General features: G+C 43.4%; 1 protein-coding gene across 5 annotated transcripts; it reads right to left on the bottom strand.

Annotated features, from left to right (window-relative positions):
- Positions 1-1,036: 1,036 nt before the first annotated feature.
- Positions 1,037-27,271, bottom strand: C2H8orf89 (chromosome 2 C8orf89 homolog). Of its 5 annotated transcripts, none has more exons than XM_073329384.2 (8): positions 27,050-27,271; positions 24,733-24,784; positions 17,773-17,933; positions 16,455-16,608; positions 14,557-14,658; positions 8,073-8,183; positions 5,380-5,444; positions 1,037-1,377 (listed from the first exon to the last, which is right to left on the bottom strand). In XM_073329384.2, the coding sequence occupies exons 1-8, from the start codon at positions 27,081-27,083 to the stop codon at positions 1,226-1,228; spliced, it is 831 nt and encodes a 276-aa protein (XP_073185485.2). In that variant the 5' UTR covers positions 27,084-27,271; the 3' UTR covers positions 1,037-1,225. The 5 variants fall into 5 exon arrangements, with proteins under 5 accessions (XP_073185485.2, XP_073185484.2, XP_073185487.2 ...); XM_073329383.2 differs by having other exon boundaries at positions 16,455-16,611; XM_073329386.2 differs by having other exon boundaries at positions 16,455-16,611; positions 17,773-17,930; positions 27,050-27,080.
- Positions 27,272-27,675: the final 404 nt, after the last annotated feature.

Here is a 27,675-nt window from a genome sequence, read left to right on the forward strand (position 1 = left end):
CCTCTAAGCAGCAATCATCTATGTGGAGAGGACAACTGAGCTTTCAAGCTGCAGTTCTTAGGAATTGTTCCATCATGAATGCAGAATTTGCTCATTCTATTCGGAAACAGTTTTGGGGTTCGATCTTAGGGGATCCAGAGGAGACGACCCCTGGACAGTACGGCTCTTGAAGGAGCCATGGTTCTAGGGACTTCCCTACTTCTACCCCTCCAAAAGATACTTTGCCCTCTGATGGTATGAAGCAATCACAAATTAATATATAGACAAAATTTATGTTGGTTTCCCCAGAATGTTTGGGATGGGATGGGAGAAGGAGAAAATCCAGGGAAACCGCTCTCTCTCCTCTTGCCTATCTCCCACAATTATGAAGGTAGTCCCTCAGAGGAGCTGCCATAGGTTTGGGCAGGAGGAGGGAACATACTGTGGAGGAAGGATTTCCCCCTACCCCCTGGATCTCCTTAGTGCCAGATCAGTAGAGGAAAGTTTTATGAAAGGGAGGAAGCTCTGGGCCCAAAGTTTATTGATGATATACAAATAGTGGATTTTATATGGGAGTAACTATGCCACCCAGTGGAAATTTTTCTTCCTACTTAATTTTAGTGTGGGAAACAGGTTTCTTTGGTCTACTACAAACTCTGAAACAAGGCTCAATGAAAAGCAGACCTGTAAACAAATCTGCATACAGTTATTGCATCTTTAGTAAAGTGACCAAAACCAAATATGCTCATTATTAAATGAACAGTAATTGCATATATTAAACTAAAATGAGATCAGATCATAAAAATATATATATACACAATTACCCTTTTATCTAGTAGATAAGTAAACTTAAAGATTAAATGCACTATAGTTTCCACCATAGAAGTACACATGAAAAATAGGCATGTAGCTGGTTTTTAGTGGCAGAGTTAATACAATCAAAGGTCTGCTTCTCATTTAAAGATTAATATTTCAAGTCTACATTATATAAACTGTTATCCATATCTTTAAGACTCAAGTTATGACTTTTTAATGAAAAACACTGCATATTGCTCTGTATAAATATATAAAATGTTTATTAAATATATCACAAGATTTGTTATTCAGTTTTATTGATATTAAACAGGTTTTCAGGTAAATCATTTTTTAGCATCATACTGTATTTAAAAGCAAAGTTTTTGTATTTCAGTGAGCAAAACAATCTAAGCTCACAAAATAGCGTACACAAGAGCTTGTCTCTTGCCCATCAGCTTGTCCATGTTTCTTCTTTCTTGCCCCATTTCAATTTTTTGTTTTTCTCTTGACGTATAGTTTCACACTGAAATGATTTTATTTCAGAGAGTCTCTGTATATATTCAGGTGGAGCTCCTGCAAAAGGATCTGTAAAATGGTGATGACCTAAGGGGAGAAAAAAACCCCCACTGATTCTACCGCACTAAATCAGGTAGGTCTTAAGCACCTTTAATATGTCTTCAGCAGAGTTACTTGAGAGGTTGGTTTGTGTTTAATGAGTCACTTGTCTAACCCTAAAATTTGGCATTCCACTTTCAAATTAAAACATCAACATGGGGATGCAAGCTTCTAGAAAACAAGTCTTGACAGTATATGTATTTTTAAATGGTGAACATCAGTCAAATCCACATTGAAAGGGGCAGTGGACAAGCCAAACATATGTATGATACTGACATTTTTAACTATAATATTTTTGGCAAATTATGAAAAACTGATATCTGTCTGGTTTTCAGTCCCACTATTATTCATTTTATCTTCTGTTACTTCTTTTCACATTGCTTTTTAACTCATCTACCACCACATGTAGAAATATTTTTACATAAGGGGCTTTTAATAGGAGGTACGCATTTCATCTGGAGACATTTTTATTTCAGTATTACAAATATTAAACTATTACACAGGATACTGCTGACAGATTAATTTGCTACCTACTAACCCTTCCAAGCAGTATAAATACAATTGTAGTTTGGAACCAAACTAACCTAAAACCAGTACTTGCTAGATCGATATTTCAGCATAACAAAGTTTAAGTGGCTAATGTGGTCAAGTGAGTTTAGAAGTAACACTTTCCAGAGATATCTTCTAATGAAAAAGTCACAACACAGATGTTTCATGTACTTGTTGGTAGTTATTTTCTTCCTCAAATATAGTGACACTGGCAGTCAGTGGGTTCATTCAAGTCATCTTTTCTCTGATCTCATCATACTGTTTAGAGCAGTGGGCCGAGGGATGTGCTGGCCGCCCTTCCCACAGCCCGCCTTGGCCTGGAGTGGCCAGTGGGAGCCACGATCGGCCAAACCTGCGGATGCGGCAGGTAAACAAAGCAGCCCAGCCCGCCGGGGCTTTCCCTGAACAAGTGGCGGCCCTAGTTTGAGGACCACTGGTTTAGAGACCACCATTCTACTCAGTGAAGCACAAGATTAGCAACCAGTAACTTCAGTTCTAATCCCAGCTCTGACAGAGATGTCCTCTGGCCTTGAGCCAGTTGCAGCCTCTGTCTCAGTTTCCCCATGTGCAAAATGTGGATAGTGGGAAGATTCTGTGAAGTCTACAGCTACAAAACACTTCATAAAGCCCTCTGAGTGCCAAGTATCCTCTATTATTGTAATCATTTTGTATTATTTAAATTTCTTCCAATCACAGCCATGAAAAAGTGAAATGTCATTGTCTCACAAATGACATGAGTATGTGTGTTATGTCACATTACTCTTTCCATACAGAGAACTATTCATGAAACTGAACTGACAAATGGAATTCTGAGCCCTCCCCCCCGCAAAAATCAAATCCATAGAAAAACCAAGAAACATTTATTCATGTGACTCTTCTGTCATCTTAGAAGAGAATAATTCCTAACAGTATACTCAAAATAAGTGACACTTAAAAATGAGAAAAGCTGGGTTGGATAATTGTAACTGCCAGCAAAAGGTGTTATTTCTTCATACACTTCACTGTAAACATTATCCCTTCAATAAATGTATGTAATCACTAGAACTTCAATAAGTTTTATCAGAGGGAACAGTTTTCAAAAGAACAGCGAGGAGTCCGGAGGCACCTTAAAGACTTAAGGGATTTATTTGGGCATAAGCTTTTGTGGGTAAAACCCCCCCCAAAGAAGTGGTGTTTTCTACCCATGAAAGCTAATGCCCAAATAAATCTGTTAGTCTTTAAGGTGCCACTGGACTCCTTGTTGTTTTTGTGGATAAAGACTAACATAGGTGCTGACTTTTGGTTTTGCCGGTGGGTGCCCCATCCTGGCTCCGCCCCCTTCTCTAAGGCCCCGCCCCCACTCCACCTCTTCCTGCCACATCCTCCTAGACTCCCCTGAATGCCTCCTTCTTGCTGACCCCCGCCCCCATGCCTCCCACCTGCCGCTCACTCCTTTCTGCCCCCTCCTGCCTTAAGGGCGAGGTGCGTGTGCTGGAGGGGTGCTCTGCCAGTTTTGAGGGGAAGCTATTTTCAACATATTTGTACACTTTCATTCTAGTTATTGAAAGTGTGTCTATCACTGGTATCTCCCCTTCCTGATGTTTCCCAGTTCTTGCTCTCCACCTGTGTCCCTTTTCCCATCTCTCTCTGCTCCCCACCTCCTGGTGGCTCTGTTTAGTGCCCGCTCCCACCCACGCAGTCAAAGCAGCTCTGTCTCCCCCCAGCCCCAGCGGCCAGCCCAGAAACTGCTCACCCTGAGACAGAGAGAGAAATTTAATTCAACAGTCCAGCATAGAAATGGCCCATTCATTCATCCTGCTGGGTGGCTCCTGTGTCATTCCAGCTTCTCCCAGTCCCCAGGGCTGCAGCCCACCCCCACTTTGAAGCTTGCTTGCTGACTCCCTTATACACTCTGCAACTTTTGTGGGAGGGGAGCCCCTGGTGGGACCATGGCCAAAGGGGGTGGGGGTTGCTTCCTTCACTGTGCTGCAGCCGTCCAGCACCCTGAAGCAAGACAAGCTCAGGTGTCCCAAGGTGAAGCAAGGCAGCCTCTCCTGACTTGAAGCTGATACAGGGTGGTGGATGCAAGGGAAGGAATTCTCTAAAAGTTGCAGTGGGGGAGAGATGGATCCAGGGGAAGGAAATCAATCCTTCCTGATACAGGGAGGAGGGGATGCTGATCAGCAGAGGAGGGGATAAACTTCCTCTCTGGGAGGAAAAGCCCCTCAGGCAGGCTTGATCTGGGCGTGGGGGAGAGGGAGACAGTTTTGGGCTGGGCAAGCGTTACTTTCCCAGGCATGAGAGCCAGCCATGGAGAAGAGCCCATGGGGAGGATGTGGCTAGAAGCACTGGTGGGGTGTTGCCCCCTTCTGTCCCCTCCGCACACAGGGGAAGGGATGCAGAGCCCCGGGACCTAGGTCAGAACCGTAGGGGTTGGGAGCTCCCAGAGCCCACATGGGAGGGGTCCAGGCACAGGTAGTATCTGTGCTGGGGGAGGCTGCAGTGAAGCCCCTCTCACCTTTCATTATGGCTGGGCGCACCTGACTGGCTGGACAGGGCATGGGAGGGGACGAGCTCCTGGCCCCAGCCCAAGTTCACTCAGACACAATGGCAAAACTTTTCTTAAAGGAGCCATGTCTTTTTGGTTTGTCCCTCTGCCCAGCACTAAGGGGGTCTGCAGCTGGTTTCTCCTGGCTGGAGGGGGAGCACAGGTCCTGGGGCAGACACCAGGGTAGGCTGAGAATTTCCTCGAGAAACCCCATGGCCCATACTCCCCACAGCAGCCCCGAGGCCAGCCGAGAAGCTGCCCGCCCATCTCCCCCCCAGCTCCCTGCCGAGGGGCTGCTCACCCCATCTCCCGCACCCCTCCGCAGCTAGCCCAGAAGCTGCCATGCCCTGGCTGCTTGTCCCCCCAACCCAGCTCCCTCTGCCCTGAAAATTAAAAGGACTCACAGAAGCCCGCTGCGGACTTTGCGCCAAACAGCTGATTGGCCACAGACAAAGAGCTGCTGTCCATGCTAAATAGCTGATTGCAAGTTGCCAACAGCTGATCTCCCCGGTGGGTGCAGAGCACCCACGGAGTTGACACCTATGTAGACTAACACAGCTACCCGATAGTTTTCAAAAGGGGAATGAAAGCACAAGAAAGCTATAATGTAAAGCATTGACAAGTTAGGGCTTGTCTACAGCAACAGAGAGTTTTTGGCAAGCTGGGGGTATAATCCTCTTTCAAAGAGGACTAGATCAAAGCGCATTAACAAACTGTTAATGCATTTCAGCAGAGTCCACAAAGGCAGTTAGTATGTAACAGGCTAGGGTGGGGTAGATTCATACCCCAGTTGCCACAAACTAACTGTCCATGTAGATAAGCCCTTAGAGTTGCCTCTGCTACAACTCCTCAGTTCTAACAGCATCTGACAAGAGCTGAACACTAAAATCATACACAGATTATACATTTCTTACCAAACTTGTATCTGGGTCCCACTGGAAGTGAATATATGCTGGAAACGTGATTATTCTTCTTGGATCTATGGATGTCACAGTGAAAAGTCTTGAAATTAATATAGCTGAATAAAAAAAGCACCCACTTTATAGAGAGCACAAATAAAAAAATAGTTAGATTTATTCACTGTATGGAAAGTCATTAGTGTCTTTCCTAATCATGTTCCCAAATATCAGAGGGAGTTAAGAAAGACTGTTTTGTTGCTGAGAGGTTGAAAGGATTCTTGAAGTCTATAATTATTTTACATTTCCAGAGCCCTTTCCATCCAAATGCCTAAAAGTACTTTACAAATATTAATTCCTTAATACTGATATTCCTATTATCCTCATGTTGATGGTAAACTGAGGCATGGAAATTATGCTTTGTGGCATAGGCAAGTTTATCAGTGGTAGAGCTGGGAAAGGAACCCAGATCTGCTATAGGGCCCAGTACTCTAGATATAGGGCCCCTTTCAAAGTACCCACAATCAGCAAAATTTGAAAGGCTCAGAGGCAGAGACTATCAAATCAATTGCTACCACTATAGACAATAAAGAACAGCAAAGAAAAAAAAACCCTCCTAAATTTCATTGAATGGAATGGGAAGGATTAGTAACCAACTATTCTGGCTCGTTTCTGCAGACAGTACTTTTGGGTCAGGAGGTGGTCAGTCAAGCCAATCCACCTCCAAAAGTAACTATAAAGAACATTTTTTTGTTAGATATATAAAAATAGATGTTCTCTTTATGCCACCAGAGATTCCCCCTATAACACAGGAGTTTGTAGTTGTCCTCTTAGGACAGCCCTTCATACTACCAGAATGCACAAAGGGATTGAGCAGAGGGCTAGGATATATTCCTTGATGTTTAGGTCTAGTGAATATGAAGCCATCCTACTCTGGTATTTAAAATTAGATGGAACATATACAGTTAAAGTAGTAACCACATCTGTAGCCTTTTTAACTTTTTCCCATTCTGGAATTTTATTTCACCAGACTATAATGGCCTCTATGTTACTAATTACAGTAAGTAAAACGTTGAATACAAAGATGAGAAAGCATCCAGTTTTCTGCCCAATGTTTTACAAACAAGCCACTCCCTGGTCATTTGATTACAGACCTAAAAGTTGCAATACTACAACAAAAAAATTTCAAAAACAGACTCCAACAAGAAACTGCTGAATTGGAATTAATTTGCAAACTGGACACCATTAAATTAGGCTTGAATAAAGACTGGGAGTGGATGGGTCATTACACAAAGTAAAACTACTTCCCTATGCTTATTTTTTTCCCCTACTGTTACTCACACCTTCTTGTCAACTGTTGGAAATGGGCCATCCTGATTATCACTTGTGGCAAATTGCTGGCACTATGTTGATGGGTCTCATGCATTCTCTTCTTGGGAGTGGGGTGGTGGTTCAGGGCACCATTTTTGGCCCTGAACTAGGGTATTAACTGCCCCACTAGTGTCCTAGAGGAGGGGAGTGGAGAGGGAGGGTCCCAGCCCAGAGGCCCTAGGAATAGTGGTAAACCACTAGAACAAGCAGTTCCTTCCCCTGGGCTACTTCCCTCTCCTACCCTTCAGCTTGTGGAGCTTCCTGCTCTCCCTCTGCACAGGCCAGGTGTCCCTTTACCTAGGGTCTTGGTCTTCTTAGCCCACCGCAGCACTTCTCCAAACTCTCCTCTGCTTCCCTCCAAACTGCTCTCTGCTCCAACACCAATCCACTCTGTTTCAACTCCTCCAAACTGCTCTTTGCTCCAATGCCAATCCACTCTGCTTCAGCTCCTCCAAACTGCTCTCTACTCCCACATCAATCAATCCACTCTGCTTCAGCTCCTCCTCCTGTCTGGTTGAAGCAGGGGGGTTTTTATCATGTGACTGCTTCAAGTGCTCTAATTGGCTTCAGGTGCTTTAATTAATTTATAGAAAACTTTCTTCCCTCTATAGGGAATAAGGCTCCAAAAAAAGACTCTCCTGCTGCCCTCTGGCCATGTTGTATCACACACTGCAAAAGGTTTTTTTTTTTCCTCCTGCTGATAATAGCTCACCTTAACTGATCACTCTCATTATCGTGGGTATGGCAACACACATTTTTTCATGTTCTCTGTGTATATATATATATCTTCCTACTGTATTTTCCACTGCATGCATCCGATGAAATGAGTTTTAGCCCACGAAAGCTTATGCTCAAATAAATTTGTTCGTCTCTAAGGTGGCACAAGTACTGCTTTTCTTTTTGCTGATACAGACTAACATGGCTACCACTCTGAAATAAGTCACTAGAAAGTAACACAAGTGCATATATAAGAAACTTTTTGCCTGAGGAGCACAGAACAGTTTGATCTTTTCCACCAACATCCCTCCTCCCTCTATCTACCTTTTGTACAGATTCCTTTCCATATATGACTCTCTCCAGTGCTCTGCCATTTCAGGCCTTGTCTACACTTAAAGGATTTGCGGGTACAGACACACCAACAGAACTATACTGGCAACTCTCCAAGTGGAGATGTAGCTTACACAAGCAAAAAAGTTATTTTGACAGTAACGCTTAAACCACTGTCCTTCTGTTTCTCTTTTCCCCGATTCCCCCTTTCCTGTAGACATGCCATATCATGTATTTCTTTTCATAAGGAAACTGGAGTTACATTTCCTCCACCTCCACTAAAAATTCCTTACCTCAAAGCTCCTCTCTCTCCAGCTCCATCATGAATGGCTGGCATCTTCAGTGGACTTGGGTTCCAAGAATCTACTCCTCTCTTCTGTAGATCCACCACAGGTAAGTCTCCCCTACATAAGGAAGTAGTCCTCTTTCAAAAAGTGACTGAGAAGGGCACGATTTCTATTTCAATTGGTATTGCGAGGAAGGCTCTGCTGGTAATATTGATTTTCACCATTTATTTCCCCATCACTCCCATCCCTACTGTGATCCCATAAACAGTGTTTCCCAAATGGGGGATGCATTCTTTTGGGGGGCAGGTGAAGGACTAGCCAAACCTCTCAGTTATTCTCCAGAATCTTCATTTAAACAAACCAGACAGCTCTGAGGTGTGAACTGTCACATTTATTTCAACGGGTGCTCCCAGCCGCACCCCCTGCCCTTCCGAGGAGCTATCTCCCCATCCTCTTACTATAGCAGCAGCCCCGCTGGAGAACAGGGCTGGGGGTGGGGTGCTGCTGGGGGTTCTGCTCCTTCCCCCACTGGGAGAGGAAGAGTGGAAAGGAACAGAACACCGGCAGCTCCTCCAGCGGCTGTACCGTCTCAAGCCCCGCTCCCCCAGCCCTGTCCTCCGGCGGTACAGATGGAGCCAGAGGAGAGGCAGTTCCATGGAAGGGCAGGGGGAAAGGTGGTACAGCCGTGCCAGAGGAGGCTTGGGGTTACCAGTTCCTCCTGTGTCTTTCTGGTACTCCATACCAGTTATAAATATTGGAGAGTACCGCCTACTTCCACTGCTGTGTGGAACTGACATTGAAAATGGATTAAGCTAAAGTGCAAAAAGGCACTCTTAGTGCAGAATAAATGTGTCCATACAGGGAGCTAGTGCAGAAGAGGCCACTGTACTTTAAATTCATGTACTAGCTAATTCATGCTAACTTTCCTGAGAATTCCCTGTCTAGGCAAGCCTATACATTTGGTTTTGAGGAGTATCCAACATGTGGGAAAATTGAGTAAATTTTTTTGTTGAGAGGTGTGGGGCTGGAACTAGGAAAGAAGGAACTGGCAGTATCTAAGGGTATGTCTATAAAGCAGCTGAAAGGTGTAATTCTCAGCTGGGATAAAGGTACACATGCTAGCTCGGATCAAGACAGTGTGCTAAAAATAGCACTGTGGCCACGATAACATGGGTGGTGGCTTCGGCTAGTTACCTGAGAACATACCTAGAATCCTGGACAGGATTGTATTCTGGTGGCTATCACAAGCTGTGAAGCCACACTGCTACTTTGAGGCTATAATCCTCAGTCAGAGTTCGTGTGCCTATGTCTACCCTCACTGGGAATTACACCTCTCAGCTTCAGTGCAGACACACCCTAAGACAGTGGTTCTCAAACTTTTTTACTGGTGACCACTTTCACACAGCAAGCCTCTGAGTTCGACCCCCCTTATAAATTAAAAACATGGGTTTATATATTTAACACTATTATAAATGTTGGAGGCAAAAGAGGGTTTGGGGTGGGGGCTGACAACTTGCGACCCCCCATGTAATATCCTTGTGACCCCTTGAGGGGTCCAGACCCCCAGTTTGAGAACCCCTGCCCTAAGAGATACTAAGTCAGTGCCAACAGTGGTAAACATTTGAGAACTTATTTTTGCCCCCATTATGAAGTATATAGAACCTGAAGAATATAGTTAATCAAAGACAGAATATCTGTCTAACATAAACTTTCTTAAAAACTAATACTTCTGTCAAGGGTGGAAAGAACTGGGATACAAAAAAGAAGAAAAAACAAAACACTTTCTGTAGTAGGTTCTCCACAGGCCACAGGAATGAATACCCATTAAGGACAACAATGTGTTAAAGTAGAAAAGGACAGTGAAGGGAATGCGGTGTGGTGGTTAGAATACAGGATTGCAAGTCAGGAGTCAACTCTGCCATGGACTTGTGTGTCCCGGGTCAAGTCTCTTCACCTCTCTTCCTTAATTTCCCCACCTATAGGAAGGGGATATTATTTATTTACTTCATATGAGCCTGCTTGCTTAAGGTTTTAAAGCACTTTGAGATCCTCTAAATTATGGTATAAAAATGCAATGTATTTATTAAAGTAAGATGGGAAAAGCTGTGAGGGGAAGAGCTCACATAGAAGTTAGGTCTGGGGACACTTCAGTTATCTGATCTAAGATAGAATTTATATTTCTAAGATGTAAAAGCAGCTCTTTCCAGATAGTGATCATCCCTGAGTGGGACTTTCCATAGTGATCTCATATTGAAGCCTGCCCACATGAGAGGATTGGGCCATGCTGTATGTATTCAGGTAGAAGGACCATCTAATTAGTCCCCACGCTACGAAGGTAGTCCTTGAAGAAGAGTAAGTGAGAATTGCCTCATCAAGGTCAAGACTGCAGAAGAGAGTGTGCTCTCTCGATCTACCAACAATCTGAAGCTAAGTGCCCCTCCTATTCCCCTTGGGCAGACCACCCAGGGTAACAGGATAAGAAGACTCCAGTTGTTGGCTATGCGAGTCTGATGAGCCTACTGCTATCCAAGACCCCCTCAGTGGTGCCAAGAGCTCAGATCAAGCTACTACATTGCCTGGCTCTAGTAACTGCAGCAACTAAGATCCCGAGACCACAAAGCAAAGTTCAAATTCTTTTTTTAGGTTTTGTCTTAAGGGAGGGGTGCCTCCTTATTCTATTAGGGTGTGAATGTATCAGGTCTGAAACCTGAAAAGTAAACCCCAAGTCCGCCATCTAAATTGGTAATGTCTCTGAGGTAAAAGACCTGTTATACAGAGCTGCTATTTCAGCCTTATTCAGTAATCATCTCTGTTCTGTGGTATTTGTGTGAAGTGGGAAACGAGTAAGAGACTAGAATAATAGCTATCATAGCAACAGAAAGTTTTAAGGAGGAAGCAGAGTAGCACTGAGGTTGTGGACAAAGAAATTTGGTCTCTGTATGTCCTTAAGACTAGATGAGTGCAGTTTACCTCTCTGTGCAATCTCCCCAGGAGCATAGCTATAGGTGGGCCTGCGTGGACCATGGCCCACTCACTTAGCATCCAGCCCCCCCTCTCGCCCCCACCCTGGCTCTGGCCCCAATGCTTGCCCCGCTCCGTCAATTCGCCCAACGCTCCTGCAAAGGTCCAGCCAGGGAGCAGGGGCTTGCTCCACTCTGCCTGCCTGGTGCTCCTCCCAGGGCTGGGTGTAGGGTGATCAGACGTCCCAATATTTAGTTGTCTGTCCTGCGTCCTGACCGATGTATGGTCGGGACACCATTTGTCCTGATATTTTGCTTTGGCAGCACTCCGGCTTTTTTCTTTCTTTTTTTTTGCTTGGGGCGGCAAAAAACCTAGAGCCTGTGGCTGCCCCCCAATGTGTCCCAATATTTTGTTCTTGTCATCTGGTCACCCTAGCTGGGCGGGTGGAGCAGGGCAAGCCCCTGCACCCTGACACTGTGCCCTGGCTGGAGCACCAGGCAGGCAGGTGGAGTGGGGCAAGCCCCCACACCCTGACCCCACTCCCAGGCTGGAGCGCTGGTGGGGCAGGTGGAGTGGAGCAAGCCTCTGCACTCCCACCCCGCTTCCCGGCAGGAGCACTGGGCGAGCGGAGCAGGTGGGGTGCAGGAGTGCCCATTTTTCCTGGGCCCCAGGTGGCCCAGTGGCTAATCCACCACTGGGAGGAGGGTGAGAGAGCGTGCGGCTGCCATTGGTAGAGGAGATCTTAAAAAAAGGTAGGATCTCCTGCCGTCTGGGGGAGCTGGATCCGGTGAGGGACGGTGGGACCTGGAAGAAAGCCAGGAGCTGTGTGCGCTGGAGAGCAGCGTCTCCTCCCGGAGCTGGGTGCATGCCCGGGGCCCAGGGAACCCCTGGCCAGAGGGTCCATCCATCATCCCCTGCAAGCCTGGCTGCAGGGGGTGGGGGGGAGGTGGGCCCCCCATTCCTCCTGCTCTCCTAACACCCCCCCCATAGTTGCCTGCCCACCCAAATATGTCATGCTGGCTATGCCACTGAATCTCTCTCAGTCATTATCTAAACTCAAAACTGATAGTCACATCCTAGGAGGGTGGTGAAGCACTGGAATGCATTACCTAGGGAGGTGGTGGAATCTCCTTTCCTTGAAGTTTTTAAGGTCAGGTTTGACAAAGCCCTGGCTGGGATGATTTAGTGGGGGATTGGTCCTGCTTTGAGCAGGGGGTTGGACTAGATGACCTCCTGAGGTCTCTTCCAACCCTGATATTCTGTGGTTCTACATTTGGTGAATTGATTTCACAGTCAAGACAGGATCCCTTGGTTGGGGTTGTTGGATTAAAGGACAACAACTACCTCCTTCAGTCTCTTGATTAAATAAAAGCAATTTTTCCTTGGCTCAGCCTCATGATATAATTTGATTACCTGGTTATTAATTTGATGATTTGATAAATGATCATCTAAGCTATTTAGAGACAGAAGGTGGATGAAGTAATATCTTTTATTTCCCTAACTTCTGTTGATGAGAGAGAGAGAATCATAGAATCATAGAATATCAGGGTTGGAAGGGACCCCAGAAGGTCATCTAGTCCAACCCCCTGCTCAAAGCAGGACCAATTCCCAGTTAAATCATCCCAGCCAGGGCTTTGTCAAGCCTGACCTTAAAAACCTCTAAGGAAGGAGATTCTACCACCTCCCTAGGTAACGCAGTCCAGTGTTTCACCACCCTCTTAGTGAAAAAGTTTTTCCTAATATCCAATCTAAACCTCCCCCACTGCAACTTGAGACCATTACTCCTCGTTCTGTCATCTGCTACTATTGAGAACAGTCTAGAGCCATCCTCTTTGGAACCCTCTTTCAGGTAGTTGAAAGCAGCTATCAAATCCCCCCTCATTCTTCTCTTCTGCAGGCTAAACAATCCCAGCTCCCTCAGCCTCTCCTCATAACTCATGTGTTCCAGTCCCCTAATCATTTTTGTTGCCCTTCGCTGGACTCTCTCCAATTTATCCACATCCTTCTTGAAGTGTGGGGCCCAAAACTGGACACAGTACTCCAGATGAGGCCTCACCAATGTCGAATAGAGGGGAACGATCACGTCCCTCGATCTGCTCGCTATGCCCCTACTTATACATCCCAAAATGCCATTGGCCTTCTTGGCAACAAGGGCACACTGCTGACTCATATCCAGCTTCTCGTCCACTGTCACCCCTAGGTCCTTTTCCGCAGAACTGCTGCCTAGCCATTCGGTCCCTAGTCTGTAGCTGTGCATTGGGTTCTTCCGTCCTAAGTGCAGGACCCTGCACTTATCCTTATTGAACCTCATCAGATTCCTTTTGGCCCAATCTTCCAATTGGTCTAGGTCCTTCTGTATCCTATCCCTCCCCTCCAGCGTATCTACCACTCCTCCCAGTTTAGTATCATCCGCAAATTTGCTGAGAGTGCAATCCACACCATCCTCCAGATCATTTATGAAGATATTGAATAAAAGAGAGAGAGAGAGAGAGAGAGAGAGAGACAGGCTTTCAAGCCCCACAGCGCTCATCTCTCTCTCACCAACAGAAGTTGGTTCAATAAAAGATATTACCTCACTCACATTGATTCTCTAATATCCTGTGACTGACACAGCTACACCTACACTATATATCTAAACTAATGTCACTGTTAACTCATTGATCTACTGATTTAATCTCAATTGTGACCTTAATTGATTATTGTATTGTTTCATTCTTAGTTTACTAAAGTTATAGTAGTTTTAGCCCTATCAATATATTTCTTCAATCTAAATATGTGCTTATTTATTCTTTTTAGTAAAAGACATAAAAAGTACACAGACGTGGTTCTTTCAAAATGCAACATGGGTCCAGAATCACAAGGAATAAGGTAAAATTAGCCATATTATCTGAGAACCACTTGGCTCTCTTCCTAAATTAAAACATTTGTCCCTCACAAGCAATATTGCACTATAAACTGAAAGTCTAAGAATTCAAATTCTGGAATATTGCCAGGGCACAGAGAATGTACTGCTAGAGCAAAATGATTTTGTTTGGTGTTATGGAAAATAGGACATAAGTTTTACTTATTAGCATGCATTAATTAATTTGTATTTGAAAGCTGGAGCAATTAGTCTCCATCACATCCAGAAGAAGCCACCAATCCAGTTTCTTAATCACAGAAATAAAAGGTGGCAACATTTCATATTGGAGGAAGGGAGACAAGGTGGGTGAGGTAATATCTTTTACTGGACCAACTTCTGTTGGTGAGACAAGCTTTTGAGCTTACACAGAGCTCTTCTTCAGGTCTGTGTAAACTCAAAAACTTGTCTCTCTCGCCAACAGAAGTTGGTCCAGTAAAAAATATTACCTCACCCACCTTGTCTTTCTAATATGCTGGAACCAACATGGCTACAACAACACTGCATACATATTGGAAAAAGGCAGTTAAGAACCACATTACTAAGATCTCTTGCATATTCAGTAACTTAAAACCTTTCCTTAACTTTTCAGGGAATGGTGATACATAATAATTTAAAATGGAGACGTACCTTTTTTTGCAAAACTCGTATCCTAAGTACTGTGATGAGGTCTGTGGAAGTATGTATGAAGTTGGCACACAGATATGCTCATTATCATCTTTACTATAAGAGCTAAAAACAATCAGAACAAGATTTAAACAGATAACAGAAGTCTGTACTGAAATGATAATCCATTGTATAACATGCTTCCCTAAATACCATCCCAGAACAAAGATAATTAACATTGTGAGATGACGTGTCTGAAATAAATATCCTTTAAGTAGCATTTTTTATTATAAAATAATAGAATAATTATGACTAAATTCCAGCTACAGTATGTTATGAGAGACAGTCCAACAAAAATTTCAATTATGGATGAATTTCTGGCAAATTGTTTTAAGTAGTAAGAATGCATGTATGAAAGGCCACTCTTGTTTACTGAGAAGAGATTACATTACTTTGTAATTAATTATTGTTTGCTTTATCATTATCAAGAACAATGATTCAGAAAAGATTCATTGGCATGAGCGAGTTGTAACAAAAATATGAAGTGCAATATGTGCTTATGTTAGCAGAATATTACATATACTGAACTTAGTTCTAAACAGCATATTTTTAGGAACTTAGTGTGTTGAAAACTAAGTACCACATGCTATTTTCGCCATTGTTTACCAATCACATTTATTTATTTATTTCCAGAAGTGACTACAGATAGACAGCTTATCCACCCATGGCAGCAGTTTGTAAACCATACTGAAGACCACAAGAAAAAAGTCCCAGATAAAGGTACTTTGTGGATAGCACTGGTGTAATTACAAGGAGGGGACTTGTCCTCCTCACATCTTTTAGATGGGGGGGGGACCAAGGGATGGGAGACAGGGAAGGGAGTGAAGAGAAACATATTTGTTAAGAAAAGTTACTCCCCTGCTTCGTTATATATGTAAGCTTGGTGGACTCCTGTGTAGGAAGCACTTAGTCCCAACTGAAGCAAACAGAGATCAATTATTAGATACAACAGAAGCACAGACAATATAGTAAGAACACTGTGAGACAAAGCAAAATGCTGAGAAGGAAGATTGAAATATTGGAAAATTAACTTCAAGGTAATAGTCTTTCTTATACAATGACGATTGAACATCTGGTCACTGTTAATAGAGAAGATGTTCTCTGTATCGAAAAGGCATTCCTGATGCCTAAAGGAGGTATGAACTAACTTACTATCTTGACTAACATAAAAATTAGTTCTAGAGGGCTAGACCTAAGATATAAGGATAGAATTATTTCAGAAATGTGTCTAGAAAGGTACTTTCTATAAGGACAGTAAGAGATCTACATATTTCCAGATGTGGATCCTCTTTTTCCAGTCAAAAGGATTAACTTATTTTCTATTGAAGAAATCTTCTATTTAGCAGAACGCAGAAGCATCATTGCTCTTCACAGCTACACTTGAAATTTACTAGGAGGACAGCTTTATTTCTTGTGATTCTGGTAAGGTGATAAAACTGCTGATTGCCCTCTAGCAATGGCTTCAAGTCTGACATTGGGCCATGATACAGAATTAATATTGAGTTTGAGTGTCAGTGAATTAATAGTATACATGGGATGTGCCTTGGAACCTACTTTGGATTTGGAAATAAGACAATCTTTGCTTTATTGCTGCATTGACTCAACAGAAGTACATCCGTAGAATTATCTATACTTTGTATGTTATTCTTCTGCATTACTCAAGGCTGATGTGGGAACATAAACTACAAGTTTCACTTCCCACTCTCTCCAGCAAATACTAATTTGACAAAGCTATCAAATACCTGGACTCTTTTGCAACTCTTTTCAGAGGCAATATGCCCAGGGTGCACTTTGATTCTAAAAAGCTAAAATGTTCTACAATAAATACTTTTTCTATGAAAACATTGACTATGGACATATACCCAGTTGGAAATGGTTTAGCAGCACCATATGCAAATACTTTTTTCATCTGCAGAATAGGAGATAGGCTTTCTTGATAGCTCTGGACTTCCTGAGTAAGGTTTGGTATTGCAGTACTCTCCTCGCAGTCTCTCAAGTCAAAGGTTGAAGAGTATTCTGCTTAAAGTAGATATTCACAGAAGTGTACATAAAATATTAAAATCTGATCATAATTAGAACACACATTAAGGAGTATAAATGAGATGAGTTAGTTAAGCTCCTTTTACTAAATATGAAATCAGTAGAGATATATCATTGGGAGAAAAAACACTTGGGTTGTTTGTTTTTAAAAAGTGAGGCCATTTCACAAAAACTGCATGTCTCAGTCAATGCATGGTCATATGAAACCCTTAGAAATACCAGGAAATGCAAGGTACATTAGTAATTAAATCTTGCTCCTCCTGAAATCAATGGTTAAGGCTGTGAGTTTGTCACGGAGGTCATGAAAGTCACAGATTCTGTGACTTTCCGTGACCTTCGTGACTTCTGCAGTGGCTGGTGCACCTGGCTCAGGGGCACCTCAGGCGGATCCGCCAATGAGAGCTGAGGGGGTGGTGCCTGAAGGCAGAGGCAGCGTGCAGAGCTGCCTGGCCACGCCTCCACCTAGCAGCTGAGTGAGAGGGATGTCACTGCTTCCAACGAGGCCCCAGGTAAGCCCCACCCAGAGCCCACCTCACTCCATCCCATGCCTGAATCCCCTGCCCCCTCCCACACCCAAACTCTGCTTCTGCTGCGGGGGAGGTGGGGGGAAGGCACGGAGTCAGGTAGGGAGCCTATCGGCCCCACCAACCTCACCCCCCTCAGCACCAGTGGGGGTCCTGAGCCACACGCCGCCCCACCCCCAGTACCTGGGCCTCCCTCCCATGGCACCTGCAGGGCCCCCAGGCAGCCCCGCCCCGCAAGTTTTAGTCTCAGATATTTTTAGTAAAAGTCTTGGGCAGGTCAGGGGCTGTGAATTTTTGTTTATTGCCCATGACCTGTCCGTGACTTTTACTAAAAATACCCATGACTAAAATGTAGCCTTATCAATGGTTAAATTTCTATTAACTTTAAAAGGAGAAGGATCAGATCCTTATAAAGAAAAGACACACAGAACAGACTGATTATGTAGAAGCCTTAATTAAGGGGCTCTATAGGGCTGTGAATGCCAAAAATTAAGCTTGGAGAAATGCAGCACTAGAAGTTCTACTCTCCCCCACACATTTGCGGCACTGGAAAGAACAGCTTCTTAGTCAAGCTAACTACACTATAGACCATAAAATGACAAGCTCAATCATTTACCTTTTTTTATCCTTTCTGTCTTTAACAATGCGCTCCTCCAGCTCCTTTCAAAGGGAAAACATCCTAATGATCTTCCTGAGGCGTCATTATTCAGATATTTGTGGTCAGACATTAGACTTGGCATTTTTTGTTCTTTTGATGCCTGAGATGAAAGTGATCTGCTGTTTCAGATATGAAATGCAAAAGATACAGTGGATGCAAATGCATGTTTAAAGAGTAAGGTGATTGATGTTTTTCAAAAGTTACAAATCGTGTTGCCAACATACATAGATACTTTGAATCAGGACTTCTCAAAATACATGGGAAATTACCCATAAGTGGACTGGAAGGGGGAAGCCCTGCTGACTGAACAAAACAAGTAAGTAAAATCCTATGGGCACTAGGACCCAGCAGGAGTGTGAGAAAGAGATGGAAAGAATCACTTATTCTCCATCCAACTCCTGCCTCCATACTACCCCATTCCCAACCCTTGCTGCAGGTTCTCAGCCATTTCTTCCTCACCGCACACCACATTCAGCTCCAGGAGAAGGAAAATATTACTTCAAGAGGCTGTTTAGCTGGCTCCATCACCTCTTTAAGCCGCAAAACTCCCATTCCTTAAGGCTGTACATTATGGAAGGCAAAACAGTCTCAGGCAATAGACAGTCACAGCCCCTCTTCCCCCAACCTTTTTGCATGTATGCCAACTGCCAATAGCCCCACAAAACCCCCAAACCATCTGGAGTTTTTTGCTATCAGTCTAATTTCACAATTTTTGTAGCAACAAAGGACTGTGGGATTGGGTGGGTTGCCTTAAACTAATCTGGTTTTGGATCCTTAGTACAAAAAGAGTGAGAATCATGGGCTTGAAAAATAATATGAAATGTATTTGATTTATTAAGAGAGAGCTTTAGTAATGTGTACTGAATGCTCAAGAACCAGGGTCAGTTTTTTTTTTTAAATAGTGAAAACAACTTTTTCTGGTCACAAATATACAATCCTGCAAATCGCTGGCTGCCACTGTGTATCAGCATCTATGGCGGTGGTAGTGTTGTCAGCCACTACAAAACCCCATGGAAAAAGTTACCTGTCCTATTCAACCTCTAAAGGTAACTTTGCATCCCAATCAAGAACCAAAGTGGATGGTCATTTGGCCACATCCTTACTCCATCCACCCAAAAATGAGTCAAAGAAAAAGGGGCATAGATTTGTGACCAGAAAACACTCAAAAGCTTTTCTTCCACCCACCGAGATAACAGCAGAGAGCTAATGGAACATTGAGGCTACTGAATACAAGCTACAATATGAAAATACAGGAGAAGGACTTTTCAGTGGTTAGGATGCTGGTCAGGGCCTGAGAAGAGCTGGGTTTTATTCCCTGCTATGCAGAGGTGAAAGTAACTTAACGGACTTACAACACCAGCAGGACATCTACCACATCTTTGTTGACTTCAAGAAGGTGTTTGACAGAGTATGGCATGAAGCTCTCTGGGCAACCATGAAGAAGTACAATGTTGGTTGTAAGCTTATTCTTACCATTAAACAACTGTATGCCAAGGCCAGCAGTGAAGTTCTCATCAATGGCACAATAGGAGAGTGGTTTTGCACGACTGTTGGAATCCGGCAAGGCTGCCTTCTTTCGCCCACACTGTTCAATGTCTACTTGGCGCGCATAATGACTGATGCCTTAGATCACTTTTGCATAGTACGCATTGGGGGGCAAACAATCTCAAATCTTTGGTTTGCTGATGACATTGATGGCCTGGCAGGCAGCAAAGATGAACTTGCAACTTTGTGAAATGACTGGATGAAACCCTCCTCAAAATATGGCATGGAAATCAATGCAGAGCAAACCAAGCTGATGACAAACAAATGTGATGGGATCAAGTCACTTATCACTGTCAGTGGACAAGAGCTGGAGATATTGAAACAGTTCAAGTATTTGGGAACAATCATCACTGATGAAGGATCCAAGGCAGAAATTCGGGCAAGAACTGCACAAACAACAGCAGCGGTGGCAAAGCTAAAGCCAATTTGGAGGAATAAGAACATCTCCCTGGAATACAAACTGAAACTGCTGCACACATCCATTTTTCTGTATGCGTGTGAGACGTGGACCCCTACGGCAGAACTTGAACAGAAAATACAGGTAGTAGAGATGAGATACTTCCATAAAATCCTGGGCATCTCCTACTTCAACCACATCACTAATGAAGAGGTTCGCAACATCATCACCCAATGCGCTGGGTCATATGAAGACCTCCTGACGACTGTGAAGATGCGCAAGCTGAAGTGGTATGGCCACGTAACAAGATCATCTGGATTATCTAAGATCATCCTCCAAGGGACAGTACAGGGGAAGAGAAGAAGAGGTAGACAGAAGAAGAGATGGACTGACAACATAAAAGAGTGGACAGGAATGGACTTTGTGGAGACTCAAGCACTGACACACAATCATCAGAGGTGGAGACAATTGGTTGATTGCTCACCAATGATAGTGCCCCCATGACCAATGCAGTTATGGGAGTGATGATGATGATTGATGATGATGCAACTAGATTTAAGTGTATGCCCTTTTGGTCTTAATGTTAAAAGGAGTCACCAGGGGTGACAGTCTATTCATGCAGGGGGGAATTGCCACCCCTCCCTGGTTAGCCAGTGATGTAATGCAAAGCTCAACTGTCTACCATTGCCCTATTACAGAACAGTCAATGGAAATTGATCAGATAGAACTACAATCAAATGAAACCACTTGGAGGTGAAAAAGAAACAATGTAATAGACAAAGGATTGCCCTCTATGAATAAAGATAAAAAAGACTGTTACAGTATAAGATAGAGCGGAAAGAGGCACTCTGGATCCATTCATTGATGAGACATCTTGTTGAGCAGGGGTATTTTTCATGAAAGATTAGATTCTTGTTCCTGTGAAGCCAGCCAGCTCTGTAACAGACTGAATTTTGAGGGGAAAGCCTACTTTATAAGAACGGCCATACTGAGTCAGATGAATGGTCCATCTAGCCCAGGATCCTGTCTTCTGATAGTGGCCAGTGCCAAATGCTTCAGAGGAAATGAACGCACCAAAGCAATTACTGATTGATCCATCCAGGTGTCCAGTCCAAGCTTCTGGCAGTTGGAGGCAGAGCTGCCCAGAAGGGGGGGCAAGTGGGGCAATTTGCCCCAGACCCCTGGCCCCGCAGGGGCCCCAACAAGAATGTCTGAAGTCTGAGGTCTGAGACAGGGAAGGGGCCAGTAGTGTAGCTGGGGGGGGAGAGGGGCAGCGGCCACTCTCCCACTGAGCACAAGTGGCACCTTTTTAATTTTTACTCACCCGGTGGCACTTCGGCAGTAGGTCCTTCAGTGCCGCCGAAGACCCAGAGCGAGTGAAGGATCCGCCACCGAAATGCCGCCAAAGACCCGGAGTGCCGCCGGGTGAGTACAAGTGGCTGGCAATGTTCCCTCTAATTTTTGACAGGCCGTGTCCCCAAATATTTCTTCTGTGCAAATTTTTGACAGGCCGTGTGTGCAAAAAATTTCTTCTGTGCAAATTGTTGTGCTTCTGTGCAAATTTTTGTGCACGTGGTGTTTCGCCGTGTGTGCGGTGTTTAGGATCTGTGTGCGTGCGCACACACACACAGCTTAGAGGGAACAGTGGCGGCTGGCACCTTTTTTTATGTCTGCTCCCCCTGTTCACTCCACCACTGGAAGGGGCTCCCGAAATTGCTTTGCCCCAGGCCCCCTGAATCCTCTGGGTGGCCCTGGTTGGAGGTTGCATCCCTGACCATCTTGGCTAATAGCTGTTGATGAAACTATCTTCCACAAACATATCAAATTGTTTTTTGAACCTGGTTATACTTTTGGCCTTTGCTTTTGGCAACGAGTTTCATAGGCTGATTGTGCATTGTATAAAGAAGGACATCCTAATGTGTGTTTTAAACCTGCTGCCTATGAATTTCATCAGGTGACCCCTGGTTCTTGTGATATGTGATGGAGTAAATAACATTTCCTTATTTACTTTTCCACACCGGTCATGATTTTATAGACCTCTATCATATCCCCGTTAGTTGTCTCTTTTCTAACATGAGAGACTAAAAATATTGGACTGTTCCTCATATAGAAGCTGTTCCATACCCTTAATCATGTTTATTGCCCTTCTCTGTACTTTTCCCAATTCTAATAGATTTTTTTTTTTGAGCTGGGGCAACCAGAACTGCACTCAATATTTAAGGGCATACCATGGATTTATATAGTGCCATTATGGTATTTTCTGTCTTACTATCTATCCCTTTCCTAATGGTTCCTAATATTATTAGCTTTTTTTGACTGCCGCTGCACATTGAGCAGATGTTTTCAGAGAACTATCCATGATGACTCCAAGATCTCTTTCTTAAGTGGTAACTGATAATTTAGACCCAATCGTTTTGTATATAGAGTTGGGATTATATTTTCCAATGTGCATTACTTTGCACTTATCAACACTGAATTTCATCTGCCATTTTGTTCCCCAGTCACCCAGTTTTGTAAGATCCCATTGTAATTCTTTGCAGTCAGCTTTGGATGTAAACATGTTGAGTAATTTTGTATCATCTGCAAACTTTGCCACCTCATGGTTTACCCCCTTTTCCACATCATTTATGAATATGTTGAACATCGCTGGTCCTAGTACTGATCCCTAGGGAACCCCACTATTTACCTCTGACTATGAAAACTGACCATTTATTCCTACCCTTTGTTTCTTAACAAACCATTTACTGATCCATGAGAGAAGATTCCCTCTTGTCCCATGACTGCTTACTTTGCTTAAGAGTCTTTAGTGTGGGACCTTGTCAAAAGGCTTTCTGAAAGTCCAAGTACACTGGTCATCCCTGTCCACATACTTGTTGACTCCTTCAAAGAATTCCAATCAATTGATGAGTCATGATTTCCCTTTACAAGAGCCGTATTGTCTCCTCTCTAACATATCGTGTTTATCTGTGTGTCTGATAATTCTGGTCTTTACCTAGTTTCAGCCAATTTGCCTGGTACTGAAGTTAAGTTTACTTGCCTGTAATTACCAGGATTGTTTCTGGAGCACGTTACACTAACTATCCTCCAGTTATCTAATACAGGGGCTGATTTAAGCGATAGGTTACATACCACAGTTAGTAGTTCTTAGACAGGAAAGGTATCTATTAATAAGCGAAGGCTATAGTTTGTGTTTTATTATTTTGTTTGATATTGTAATCATTTGTTTACATTCAAAAACCAACCAAACAACAACAACAAAAAACCCCAATGCAATGATCCAGGTGCTCAGCACAGCTTGGAGGGGAAGAGTGGTAAAGATAGCTTTGACACCTTTGTATCCAGTCTCAGATCTTGCGGTCTTTTGGATTACAGTTAAGTACTCTGCAATACTTGGAAGTAGAACTGACAGTAGTTAGTTGTATTTTACGCTGGTTTTCTCTGACTTCAATGAGCTGTTCTGATACCAGGAATAATGTAGGGCTGCCTCAACAATATGCCCCTCTGTTGGGAGGGATGGCCTCGGATGGGGGGGATACCAGTATAGGAACCATTACAGTGGTTTTATATCATCCTTTCAGACATTAAACAAACAGATGTAACACTGGTATGTTAATGGAAAATTGTTTAGATGAATGAAAAGAAAAGCTATTAAAAAACCCATAATGTCAAGAAATTCTTTAAGTTCTTAGTGATGTGGAACAGAATCGCCCACTGGAATGCAAACAGATATTATTAAGGCAGTTCAGTTTCTGAAAGCAATCTCATCAGCCTTGAAGTGAGCAGGTTCTGGAATGAACTATATCATGCCATCTCTTACTTGTGGTTGGAATTTTAAGTCAGAAGTGTCAGAAATAGTGATTCTAATCACCTCACTAGATCTCCAAAAAAATTGCCTAGAGGGTGAGGCAACAACATACATGAGGATTTTCTTGTATGTTTTAATAAACATTGTGTTCTTCCACTTCTGTATTTTTTCAGGATAACCCTGGAAGGAATTTATTTTATAGATTCTATTTCCATAAGGTAGAACAGCATCATTCAAATTAGATTTTGTTGTCAGCGATTCAAGACCACAGTGGTGTGTGTGTGTGTGAGAAAATAAACAAAAAACACGTTTAAAAAAAAAATCCACTCATTTTGAACTTCAGAATTTTTCAGAAAATACAAGGAACTTCAATGAGACGATTTTTGCACAGCCTTCAATGATTACAAAAATGGTTTTCACTCTGCATAGTCCCGACCAAAAATTCTGATAGGGATGCAATTCTCCCCAAAGATATACACAGATGAAAATAATTCACTAGCATATTAAAACATCATTTTTAACATAAACATGCATTTTTTTCTGTGACCTAATACTTCTGGTGGATTGTAACCCCTAGGAATAACAGTTAATTGTATACACATTTGTTTTGCAATTTTGAAGCAAAAAAACCAACACAATATTTGGGCTGCAGAGCCATCAAAGAGCATGAAGGTACCAGCCATCTCTATAAAAGCCTCCTAAATGTTTAGGATTACATGACTAAAATTTTTGGAACAGCAAATTGTAGGAGAAGACACATACCATAAAAAGAATGAGAATCAGACAGAATAGCACTGTATTCTATTTATCTGAAGTCCAAAGATGGCATAAATGATATACACAACTCACATATAAGGAGAACCGTATATGACAACAGGATAGTCATACAATCTCTCTCTTCTTCAAGATAAAAGATGGCCTCAAATGTTGAACTTATAAATGTTTTTTAACACAACCAGTAGCTTGATAAGTTCAGAAAAAGACAATTTCTACCTTTCATGAACCAATCTCCCCATATTCTCCTTGACCTATTCTGGTATCAAAGCATAGTTAGAGTAGGCTATTGGTAAATCCAATGAAAAAGAAAATTATCCCTAGTTTTTAAAAAAATACTTATTTTGTGAGAGAATACTGTACTCATTTATGTCACATACCATATTAACAGACTTACCATTCAGAGAGGAATGATGACTCTGGGTATTTAATTTCTTTTACATATGATTCTGCAAAACAAAAAGTGATAAAACTATATTCAAAATCAGGAAAACCAAGTTCCTATGTATAATACCAAAAGAAAATGGTAAACAAACACTAATTACCATTTACAGTCAAAATCTCAAACAAAATTATGTAATTACCTTGCCACCAATTTGTTCTACCACAGCCTTTAATATAAGTGAATTGATAGGATTTGTTTTCCTTGGAGTTAGTATTACCTCTAATGTCCTGGCCAAATTCCAACTTCCTATCCAAATTCTCAAAAAGAAAAGGAGTACTTGTGGCACCTTAGAGACTAACCAATTTATTTGAGCTAAAGCTCACATGAAGTGAGCTGTAGCTCATGAAAGCTCATGCTCAAATAAATTGGTTAGTCTCTAAGGTGCCACAAGTACTCCTTTTCTTTTTGCGAATACAGACTAACACGGCTGTTACTCTGAAACCTATCCAAATTCTCTGAATTTTCAACTGGATTGGGTACTCTTTACTTCCTGTTCTAAATTGTGTAGAGTGTTATACACTGCTGAACAGGTGTCACGTTTCACCATTGAGCTGTTTGTATTTTAGCTGCGGGTGGTGTGATTCTTATGTGCAGTTTGAAAAGCAATTTGGGATCCTTTACAATGAAAGATTCTATATAAATGTATAAATTGCATGTATGTAAGGCAGCTTATAATTAAATCTCACTATTTTTAAGGAGAATTCCCCATTAAGTCAATAAGGAGTTCTGCTTAAAAGTCAATAGCAGGAAATGGGCTGATTTTATTGAAATTATGTCTTTTTTAAAGACCTTTTCAGTCTGGGTATATTTTAAAAATAAATACGATTTATAAAACTGATTTATGTTTCCAGATTTCAATAACTCATAACTGCATACCACTTTTGTTAGTTATCTGTGTTTAAATAAGGATCTTTTTCACAACCCCATTTTCTTCTGCTTAATGTTCTAGCACACATGTAAGTTCTGCCAACCTAATCATTGCCCTGGTAATAAATTGATAGTGGACTCCCTGCTGATCTCCCTTTTTTATGAGTAGAGTTTATATTTTTTTCTTAAAGAAAATGTAAATTCTGTGCTTAAAATATTTGATGACACTATCCTTTATATAAGTAATAGCAATGCATCAGAACACAGGCCATTATTATTATTTAACATTTATGTTGCAGTATCTTAGTTTTCTGAAGCCTGTGTGTATGTGTGTGTACTAGTACCTTAATTTACTAACAGGAAACAACCTATTAGCGATTCTGCAAGCACTCTGGAAATGAGAACATCATTTCCATGATACAGCTAAACTATTTGGAAAGCCAAAGTCCCAAGGTTCTGTCTGTTGAATATTCTCAGAGCCTCACAAACCGTGTGATGCAATGTTGTTTGCAGGCAATTATTTATGGGTTTGAAATTAGGATGTTTTGAAAGAATCAGCATAGGAAACAAACTAAGTTCTTCTATTTCCTCCCCTTTTTGTTTCCCATCTTCCTTGAATTTTCCTCATTATAATGATCAAGATGTTTTGAAATCTTATAAAAATCAGTCAAACATTACCTCTTATATTGAAAGGTCAGGGTCTATAAAGTACTGTATTTTAGCGCTACATTTTATTTTTGATGTCTCTCATAAAAATGCATACAGCATTTTGCAGTCATGAGCTGTGCAAACACAGAAGTAGCAGGTAGTTTATAATACCATTCAAGTAATAGCGGTACACATGACCAGGCAGAGCAGGATGAAGAACCACATTTCGGGCAGAAGAGGGATAAAACAGAAGGATCAGAAAATAGAATGTGACTGATTTATTACAGAGCTGCAGCCAGAGACAAGAGCGTGCTTGACAGGGGACTGAAAGCAAGCCAGAGAGTCAATTTCGTCAAGCCTGAGCTTTTCCCAATCAAAAGGCTTCCAGGGTGGAGGTTTCTCCGCATGCTTGGAAGTCTCTGCCATAGAACTCAGTGTGGGATTGTGCAGAGGATGGGGGGAGTCAACTGAACGGGGAACACATCACGGGGTGGAGGGACAGCTCAATGGTTTGAGAATTGGCAGCCTGCTAAACCCAGGGTTGCGAGTTCAATCCCTGAGGGGGCCACTTAGGGATCTGGGGCAAAAATTGGGGATTGGTCCTGCTTTGAGGAGGGGGTTGGACTCGATGACCTCCTGAGGTCCCTTCCCCAACCCTGATATTCTATGAGTCCCCTCACAGAGTTTCTTCCTACCCCTGTTCCCAGCCCATCGCCCTGCCCCCTGCAGCCCCTTCCCGCTAGAACACACGTACCCCGATGCCCCCAGCGCGGCTGGTTCCTGCTCATGGTGCCGCTGGGCTGCGGCGGGAGGGGGCGGGGAGGTGCCCGGCGGCTGCAGCAGGAGAAAGAGGAGCCCCGGCAGCAGCATCCCCGCCCCGCTACAGAGTCACCGAGGCGGCGCCCTGCGGCACCAGACCAGCAGGCGCCCCCTCCCTCGCCGCTGCGAGCCCGGAGCCTGGGAGCGGCCCGGCCGGTTACCGGGCAACGCGGGGAGCCACGCGGGCAGGGCGGGGCCTGGGTGGGTGAGGCTGCCGCGGGGCCACGGGCAGGGGGCGTGGCCCTGTGGAGAGCAGGGCGGGGCCAGGGGAGGGGGTTGCGTGGGATTGTGGCGGGAACGGGGGTGCTGAGGTGAGGGGAGATGAAAGTTGGTGACTGCGGGTGGCTGAGGCGGGGGAAGAAGGTGGCTGAGGTGGGGGGGGGGGGAAGAAGGTGGCCGGGGGGTGGCTGAGGTGGGGGTTGGGGGAAGAAGGTGGCCGGGGGGTGGCTGAGGTGGGGGTTGGGGGGGGGAAGAAGGTGGCTGGGGCAGGTAGAATTCAGTACGTGGGGGAGGCTGAGGCAGATGGAGGATTGAGTTGGGTCCAAATTGATGTTGGGGAAC

Source organism: Lepidochelys kempii, chromosome 2 (genome assembly GCF_965140285.1).
Source record: "Lepidochelys kempii isolate rLepKem1 chromosome 2, rLepKem1.hap1, whole genome shotgun sequence".
NCBI classification, from domain to species: Eukaryota; Metazoa; Chordata; order Testudines; family Cheloniidae; genus Lepidochelys; species Lepidochelys kempii.

What these genes read in the sequence shown, in the direction of transcription:
- C2H8orf89 (XM_073329383.2), bottom strand. Translation starts at nt 27,083, where the DNA reads ATGAGCAGGAACCAGCCGCGCTGGGGGCATCGGG. An exon ending in GACAGAAAGGATAAAAAAAG is followed by an intron (nt 16,612 to 17,772) that starts GTAAATGATTGA and finishes ATCTACTTTAAG; the next exon opens with CAGAATACTCTTCAACCTTT. An exon ending in GGAGAGAGAGGAGCTTTGAG is followed by an intron (nt 5,445 to 8,072) that starts GTAAGGAATTTT and finishes TGACATCCATAG; the next exon opens with ATCCAAGAAGAATAATCACG.